Source organism: Mastomys coucha, unplaced genomic scaffold (assembly GCF_008632895.1).
Source record: "Mastomys coucha isolate ucsf_1 unplaced genomic scaffold, UCSF_Mcou_1 pScaffold3, whole genome shotgun sequence".
NCBI classification, from domain to species: domain Eukaryota; kingdom Metazoa; phylum Chordata; class Mammalia; order Rodentia; family Muridae; genus Mastomys; species Mastomys coucha.
In genome coordinates, this window is record NW_022196909.1 from 40,799,072 (window position 1) to 40,808,606 (window position 9,535).

The 9,535-nt window shown below is 43.5% G+C and overlaps 1 protein-coding gene across 1 annotated transcript in view; it reads left to right on the top strand.

The window, feature by feature from the left end:
* LOC116074548 (solute carrier family 5 member 4A) overlaps window positions 1-9,535 on the top strand; it is a 41,844-nt gene that overhangs the window by 3,598 nt on the left and 28,711 nt on the right. Inside the window, exons 3-5 of the mRNA XM_031347186.1 lie at window positions 507-611; window positions 3,068-3,127; window positions 7,323-7,427. Coding sequence (XP_031203046.1) covers window positions 507-611; window positions 3,068-3,127; window positions 7,323-7,427 — 270 coding nt within the window. The remainder of the gene's footprint in view (window positions 1-506; window positions 612-3,067; window positions 3,128-7,322; window positions 7,428-9,535) is intronic.

Consider the following 9,535-nt stretch of genomic DNA (forward strand, 5'->3'; position numbering starts at 1 on the left):
TATATTTAGGCTGGCTTGCCCTTCCTTCAGTCTCTGCTCCATAGTTAATCTCTGCAACTCCTCCCGTGAGTATTTGGTTCCCCCTTTTAAGAAGGAATGAAACAAACAAACATTTTTAAACTATTCTCAGGGTGAACCAGGTTCTTGACTCATGAGCCACAGCATAACCAGTAACAGGCTAGTTTTTCAGGATGCATGGATGTTTATTGCTTTTGCTGCAGGAAGTAGAATCTATACAGTCCTACACCTACCTGTTTCTAAGGAATCTTATTTCAATCTAACCTTAGTCTAGTGGTTCTCAACCTTTGGGGGTCACACATCAGATATCATCTTGCATATCAGATATTCCCATTACAGTTCCTAACAGTAGCAAAACCACAGTTACAGAAGCAGCAATGAAATAATTATATGGCTGGAAGTCACCACGGCATGAGGAGGTATATTCCAGGGTTGCAGTCAGAGGAAGGTTGAGAACCACTGCCTTAGTCTGATTGCTTGTCTTGCAGATGGGCGCCTCTCTATTTGCCAGCAACATCGGTAGTGGCCACTTCGTGGGCCTGGCTGGGACAGGCGCGGCTTCGGGAATCGCTGTCACGGCGTTTGAATCACATGTGAGTGACAGAAAATAGCTTTGTTCTTTTAAGTCAAATCCATGTCTGGGTATTTTCAACAAAATGCATCCAGGTTTTCCTGGGAGTCAGTGCCAATTACCCTCTTTTTATTCTGATTTTTATTTTCCCTTCACCCACTCCGCTCTTTGTTTGTCCTTGAGCTTCTGTGGCCTCATTCTTTTCCTGGGTAGTCATTCTCACCAGGATGTCAATTTTGTACAGTTCAAGCCCCACCTTCTACAGACTTTATTATATATATATGTATGAGTACACTGTTGTTGTCTTCAGACACACCAGAAGAGGGCATCGGATCCCATTACAGATGGTTGTGAGCCATCATGTGGTTGCTGGGAACTGAACTCAAGACCTCTGGAAGAGCAGTCAGTGCTCTCAACCGCTGAGCCATCTCTCCAGCCCAAAGAATTATTTATTTAATGCATATGAGTACACTGTAGCTGTCTTTAGACACACCAGTAGAGGGCATCAGAGCCCATTACAGATGGTCATGAACCACCATGTGGTTGCTGGGAATTGAGCTCAGGAGCTCTGGAAGAGCAGTCAGTGCTCTTAACCACCCAAGCCTCACTTTCACTTGGTCCCTGTGACTCTGAGCGCTCACGTCTCCTTTCTGAGATGTCATAGTGCGTGTCCATTCTTGAACCAGAAGAGAGGATTAGAAGCAAACAGAAGCATGCTGGGAGAGGCTCCAAGGTGGATACACTTGCCACAGCAGCAAGGGGAGTGGAGTCCAGATCCCCAGAAGCCCCCCCTGTCGTTCCAGCCTCAGTGGCAGAGACAAGGGGTTTGGCAAATTGGCCAGTGAGACGAGCCCGTGTCTGTGAGCTTTCAGGTTGATTGAGAGCCCCTGCCTTGAAGAATAAGGTGCGGGCAATTGAGGAAGACCCCCAACGTCAGCCTTGGGCCTGCACATGTGTTCGCGTACACCATAGACTCAAGGGAAGATAAATGTGTAGGTTGGGCATTTGGGACGTTAACCCCAGCACTGGAAGGCTGCCAGGGCCAGGGCCAGGGCCCAGGGCAGGGGCAGGGGCAGAGATGCAGGGGTGGAGAGGCAGATGTACAGACAAGCAGAGAGGCATAGAGAAAGGCAGAGAGTAAGGGATTAGACCCTAAATTCTTAAAAATGGAGAGCATGTTTCTGTCCGCCCGCCCCACACCAGCGCACGGCTGGGCACGTGACGAGCGAGCGAGAGTAGCCTGCGTTTTTTTGTTGTTCTCCACCATGTGCATTCAGAAGTCAGAGTACACAGTTCAGGAGTCTGTCCTTTTATTATTTTTTCCACCGTCTGCTCTGAGGATTAAACTCTGGTCCGCCGGCCCGTGCAGACGGTGTTTTACCAACTAAGCTCCCACACAGGCCCCTATTGAATCCTTTCTAACGTTTTTTGTGTATGTGTGTGTTGGTAGGACAGACAAAGTTAGACTATGGTGTGGATCCTAGCAAACCTACCCGAGGTGTGACTCAGGAAGTGATGTCCCCTGGGTCCCTTCCAAACGCCTCTGCCTTTCTAATCTGAAGGCGTTCTGTCGCTTTTGTCTATTTTTTTTTTTTGGTTTTTCAAGACAGGGTTTCTCTGTGTAGCCCTGGCTGTCCTGGAATTCACTCTGTAGACCAGGCTGGCCTCGAACTCAGAAATCCGCCTGCCTCTGCCTCCCAAGTGCTGGGATTAAAGGCGTGAGCCACTACCGCCCAGCACTTTTGTCTATTTTTATCTCGAAAATATCAAGACATACCCAGACTTTTGGTCAGACGCACCTTGTGGCCCGGGATTTGATTGGATGGCTCCATAAAACGTATGATGAAGACCACCTGCATCAGCGTGGAGAAAACAACCTATAACCCACAATGCATCACTCTCAGGTTGCAGACATCTAGGTTTTTTGGTTTTTGGTTTTTTGCTTTTTGTTTTGTGTTTTTTTTTTTTTTTAAATAGCTTTTGACCTTGGATTTCTTTAACCTCAGAGTTCACACCCTTCATATTTATGACAATACTGACCCTGCTGGTTATACCTACTTCGTTATTTGTGAAAGAACATGGCGGGCGCTATGTGCAGAGATGTCATAGAATCTGCACTTTAACACCAGATTCTATCGATAGCATGACTGTATTTGGCAAGACGCAAACGGACCGGGCCATCTTCCTCTCTTTCCAGAGGCTTGTTTTTTTCCCCTCAATGCTCTGACACTCACGTATAAGTCTCCATTGCTTTTGACAAAGGTTGTGTGCAATCTTTTCTTAGTCCAGGGAACTCAAAACTCTCTAACTCCTGCTTGTCAAATATCAGATATTATATTATGGAAATACAGTGTTAAGACAGGAGCTAAGGAAGTGGTTGGGTTGTTTGTTGGTTGGTGGGTTTGTCTTGATTCAGAGGTCAGAGGTCATAAGGCCACAAGCCAACCCCTCTTTATTTTCCCCCTTGTCTTGTTACAGTCGTTTGCCTTGCTGCTGGTTCTGGGGTGGGTTTTTGTCCCCATTTACATCAAGGCTGGGGTGAGTACCTGACGTATCGGTTGCATGTTTATTTATCTACTTATTCTTCATGTTACATCTTGAAACACGGCTACTTGGCCCTCATTGGTCCCATTGCTAATAATATACAGAAGAAGAAAAAAAAAATCACATCACTTGCCCATAGGGTCCCCCAGGATAGAATGTGCCTGTCGACAGGCGAAGTCAGTGGTGGCCCTGCCTAATGATCACTGTGGTAGACGTAAACCTGAGGAGAGAGCATCCTCAAGGCTACACAAGGCTCTTAAGCAATGTTCCCAGAGAGCAGGGCGTCCATATTGTTCTCACAGAGATCTCCCTCTTGAGTAGAAGGCAGAGCTGGACGTAGAGACATGTCTTAAGAGATGTGCTTCAGGGGTGATCTGGCTTAAGTCCTGGGCGATAAAGCTGACTTCTTCAGATAGAAGGGGAGGGGGAGGAGCTATGCGAGGGAAGGACTGGCAGGAGGGGGGCTGCCAGTGATCAGGATGTAAAGTGAATGAATGAATGAATAGAAAAATCGTATGATGGAATCAATACATGGAGGCTGAAAAGCTTTCTTGGAGTATTTTGGAGGTCAGCTAAAATCAAGGTTAAAAGTGGAGTTCTGTGGGGGAGAGCGGGGGTGGGGGGGGAAGTAGAGGCATCCACAGATACAGTGGAGGCCCCGTTCTTTGTGAAAACATCGTGCACCTGGGAAGAGCACTGAGAGCGGTGGGGGAGGGGAGGGGCACAGAGAGAGTAATAGAGAGGAGATAGGCCAAGCACGGTGTGCACGCGTGTACAAGTGTCACAGTGAAAACTATTGTTTTGCATGATTAGAATGTGCTAATAAAGGTCCAGCGATATAGGGGTTGGAGAGACGGCTCAATTGTTCAGAGCACTGGCTGCTCTTGCAGAGACCCCAGATTCTCAGCACCCACGAGGTGGCTTAGGACTATCCCGAGCTCCTGTCCCAGTAACTTCCAACACTCTTCTCTAATCTCCTCAGGCACTGCACGCATAGACCACGCAGACACATATGTAGGCAAACACTCACATACATAAAAAAAAAAAAGAATACAATGAGAAGAAGTTAGTATGTTCTTAGCATGCTGGCTAAAAAGCTTTAAACGATGATGCCATTTTAAAAAGCTGTTGTAGCGGAAGAGAGGTGTCTCATTTGGTAAGGGTACTCGCTGCCAAGCCTGAGCATCTGAATTCAGTCCCAAGGAGCCATGCTGGCAAAAGGAGAGAATCAACCCCTACAAGTGTTTCTCTGACCTCCACATACGCACCTTGACACACTTTCTCTCTCTCTCTCTGTGTATATGTGTGTGTGTGTGTGCACGCATGTATCCATGTATAGTGCATGGAAATGTGATATATGTCTATGTATATATACTCTCTATATAGACTACATATAGAGAGTGTATATACATATATATGCATACACACATAAAAATAAATAATAAATTTGATTTAAAAATTTTGAAGTGCTGGGCAGTGGTGGCAAACGCCTTTAATCCCAGCACTTGGGATGTAGAGGCAGTGGATTTCTGAGTTCGAGCCCATTCTGGTCTATAGAGTGAGTTCCAGGACAGCCAGAGAAATCCTGTCTCAAAAAACCAAAAAAAAAAAAAAAAAGTGTTTTTATCTTCCTGGAAATGGAAGGTACAGGGCTTTCGAGGATTCAAGGGTCATGATCAGATTCCCATTTTATGAAGTTGCACTTGGGCATCCAAGTGGACAATGGACTTTAACAAAAGTCCATGCACTTTAGGGCTGGGATGATAACCAGTAAAGTGCTTGCCATGCACACTCAAGAATGTGAGTTTGATCCACAGCACCTGTGTAAAAATGCTGGCTATGATAGTGTGTGCTTGTAATCCAGCACTGACAAAGCAGACACAGGCAGATAGATGCCCTAGGACTTCCCATGGGTGTTCTCTGGCCTCTACATGTGTGTGCAAGCGCATGCGTGCACACACACACACACACACATACACACACACACTCAAATGTTCATGAAATCTCGGCTGGGAATCATAGCACATGCCTGTAATACCAGAATTTAGGAGGTGTGGGCAGAAAGATCAGGAGTTTAACATCATGCTTGGCTACCTATCAAGTTTGAAGCTGGCTAGCCTGGGCTACATTAGATGGAGTCTTAAAAATAATGATTAAAAGTTCATGCAATCTCTTTTGAGGCTCAAGGCAGGAAACAGGGAAGAAAGGGAAGCCACTTGTTGGTTATTTGTGACAAGTTGGTTAGCAGGTTTGAGAAGTAAAGGCAGCATGAACAATTTAAAGGCTTGAAGTTTGGGAGCCAGGAGGCCTCCATAAATGAAATAAGAACTACGGGGTAGGGTGGGGAGCCAGAAATGGAGAATAGGGTAGTAATGAATTAACAGTATAACTCGGTGTGTGTATATGTGTGTACCTATAGTACATACATGCAAATATGTGCATGTCATGCTGGTCAGAAGGGAGATCTCTGTGAGAACCCATATGGGCTTCCTGTTCTTTGCAAACATTGCTCAAGTGCCGTGTATAGCCTTTGAGGATGCCTCAGTGAACACACACCAGGTGTTTAGATGGCCTTTCTGCAAGACGTTCGTCCGAAAACCCACACGGGATGAGCGGCCCCTCCTATGCACTTCTGCAGAAGGCGGCACATTTGTTGGTTCCTAATATCCCTGCTGAAAGGTGCCGTCCTTGGTTTAAGAGCTCATGCCCCAAAACATGAGGGTGGTTTGGGTTGTAGCTTGCCATCTCTCCAGGGCTGCTCTCAGTTGGTGGTCTGCTAAGAATTTGTATTCCTCTGCCACAGTTCTCAAAGTTTATAGTAGACCAATTGCCTTTTAGCATTTGCACAGCTGGTTATTAGGTTAAATGTCGGCGATTCCCCAAGATGTCATTTGATTTGGGAATGTATTGTTTGCTAAAAGCACACTGCAATGTACTGTTTTAGACAGTGTATCTCTACCAGGGGAATTGGTTCAGTGACTCTGTTCTCCCACACATAACACAGCCCCCCCGGAGAGATAGATGCTTGCTCATGCCTAAGCACACTCTCTCTAGTAGTTAGCTTTTGAGAAGAGGAAGCCATTAAAGTTACTAGCAAGATAATCATTGCTGTCATGATTTTAGGAAAGGGAAGAATAATCTTTCCTCAAAGAATCAGGTCATAAAATAGAGAGGGAAAAACTATTCATAAGTTTAAAATAATTTAATAAGACTATCATGAGGTGTGTCATGAAAGAAGTACTAATGAATGGAATTTTAGGTTTATAAGAAAGCTTTTCAATTTTATTATTAAAAATATACATATTTTAATATATTCATATGTACATCTGTATGCTTGTATGCATTGTACATATATATTTATTATGGTAGATGTATATGATATTCATTATGGTATACATATATATGTATGTATATATACTGAGTAAAGACTTCTTCCTACCATCTAAGAAAAAAATAAAAAATAAATCTGTTCTTCATCCCTTAGAAAGGAAAAAAAAAGAATTTGTATTCTTTTTTTTTTAAAAAAAGGGATATGTGTGTGCTTATTAACATATATTATAGTGGAAGAGAGTAAGTAATGAGGACCATCACTCTGATAAACACAGAAAGCTGTATTTCTTATTCTAAATGTCTCATGAGCAATCTCTTACTTTAGTAAAGAAAGTTACTGATCTTTAAGTTGATTTAATGTAACTTTTTTTCAATAAAGGGAATCATATAAATACATATAACTACAATAGTCTCAATATACTTAATAATATTCCCAACAATCAACTTATTATATAATTATATTACAATTTATTATTTATAAATATTGTTTTTGCTGTACTGCAGCATTTCTTGTAAATGTAATAAAAGCATTTGTCAAGTGTTTGGTGCTGCTGTGGGCCCTTTATTTATACTTTTGAATGAAAACCCCTATTTTAAGAAAAAGGGAAATCAGAGACTATCATTTACTAAAAGTCGTAATACACAGTAAACATCAGAGCCTGGAAGACATCTTCACTTTGTCTCCAGTGCCCGAGTTCAATCCAGAATCATCACTCTGACAAGGAACTGTGTCTCTCTCACCTCTGTGTCCCCAAGATGTCCTACATAGTGCTTAGCTGCCTGGAGTCATTGAGTAGATGTTACATCATCAAAATGCTCTAGGCTCTGAGGTGAATTCTGTGGCTGGCTGTCCCTGCAGGTGATGACCATGCCAGAATATCTCAGGAAGCGCTTTGGTGGGAAGAGACTTCAGATCTACCTCTCAGTCCTCTTCCTCTTCATGTGCGTGATCTTGACAATCTCGGTGAGTTCCCTGCCTCCCGGCATCGGAGAGTCCATCTTTTGCTTGTTGGGGCCAGCTGCTGAAACCAGGGACCGGCGTGTACAGATGGAAGCCGATAGCACTGGCAGGTTCAAAGCTTCCTGATGCCTTAAACTTCCTAGGTGGGAAAATGTCCAGGGTATCCACATGCCTAGGGACTTTCACACCATGAGAACCACAAGAGTATGTAGACTCATCCCTGGAGAGCGTTCTATATGTCAAAAAGGAGGTGTGGCCAGTCACACAAGTAAAAAACGGCTGCTTGCCACAGGTGCCTTGCCCACTGGACACCAACTTCCTTATATTTTCTTTGAATACTATCCCTGATTTGCATTTTTCTTTTCAGTTTAACTATCAAATACCTGATCCAGAAGGGGAAGTACTTTGTATCATTAAACCAACTTAAGTTCGCCTTATCAAAGACTACCCTTGTAACACTTGTGTCATAAACGAGCCCGCTAAACCAATTATTCCCTGGAAATCATCTCTGGTGAAAGATAACAGGTATCGGAACTTTGAGCTCTGCACTTGAGGAGAGAAAGAGCGACTTCATCTTTATGAAGCAATGCCTTAGGAAACATCTGGGCTCCTAGCCTGGGCGCCTGTGTCAGTGTTAGAGAAAAGCTGCTGTCCCTGTTCCCTTGGGCTGTTACTGTTACAAGCAAGCCAGCTGCTGGGTATGGAGGCTACAGGCTTTCCTCATGCCACGTGAGCACTTTTACCCTGTCTTGAGCTGCGATTCCCAAGCAGCAGGAGTTGCCACACACCAAGCGGATGCGCACTTGCCCATTAATACTTGGCTACTTATGAAGACATAAGCAGAAGATATCTGCATGACCATGAGCGGTTTGAGTACCTGCTAGGTGGAATTGGAAATGGCCTATCCATTAACTAGTCCCCGAGGGTGGCAAGGTTAGAACACCCCTCCCACCACCACTGGGTGCCAGAGACTTTGTTCTCTGTTCTCCAAGTGCCTAGGACTTGTTAATCTCTGAGGTCCTCTCTGACATTCTAACACCTTTATGGTTCCAAAGATCGTGAGTGTGTGCCAAAACAGAAGGCAGCAGTTAAAGGACCCCTTGAGGGATGAGACCTTTTGGAGCGCATGGCTCTGGGTTGTAAATGAGGAAGGGAGTGTAGGTAAGCTGGATCGGGTGCAAAGAGTTCGTGCACGTGTTTTCCATGTGTACATGTGATCAGCTGGTGGCTTGGCAGCAGGCCTTTTATGCTTACAAGGTTATGTCCTGAGTGATATTAATGATGACTAACCTTAGACACATTTGTTTATACACACATATATCCTGATAGCCAATTCTATCCTGGTTACTTATTAAACAAATCATCACAAGAACTAAAGATGGGGGAGTTTTCAAGAATCTCGCCTGCTAGGAGGATTGGGAAAAGATGGACCGCAGGTTCTCAGCCTCCGGTAACATACACGTGGAGACTCGTTAGTGGACAAGATGGCCTGTAATCCCCAAGTATTTTGGATCGTACTCCTAGGAAAGCTGCTGATCTCCTGGGAGACAATAGAACTGAGAAAGTGACCCAGCTAAAAACTATGAGTCTACCGAGAGATTAGTGATTGCTCCAAGATGGTCTCTCTTAGCAAAAGAAAACCCCAAGTCGTTAAAATTCCTCTTTATTAGAAATGTTTCTTTTTGTATTTTCCCCTTTTTCTGAAGATTTTTCATTACTTTCTTTTTAATTAGTTAATTTTCCCACCTGTAAATTTATTATTTTTATCAAAATACATTTTTTCACACAATGTTTTTATTATAGTTCCCCTCTTCCATTTCCTCCTAAATGCTCCCACTTTCCTACCTACCCAAATCCACACCCTCTATTTTCTCTCTCAGAATAAAACATGCATCCAACATAATAATAATAATGGCAATAATAATACTAAATAAAAACAAATCATAATAGGACAAAACAAACAGAAAGGAGCAAAAGAAAATACACAAGAAACACATATAGATGCTGACATACACATTTGCACACACAGAAAACCCATAAAAACAAGATCAGGAACTATATTATATAAGGAAAAGATCTACACGGTAAAATAAATAAATAAATGATGCTCA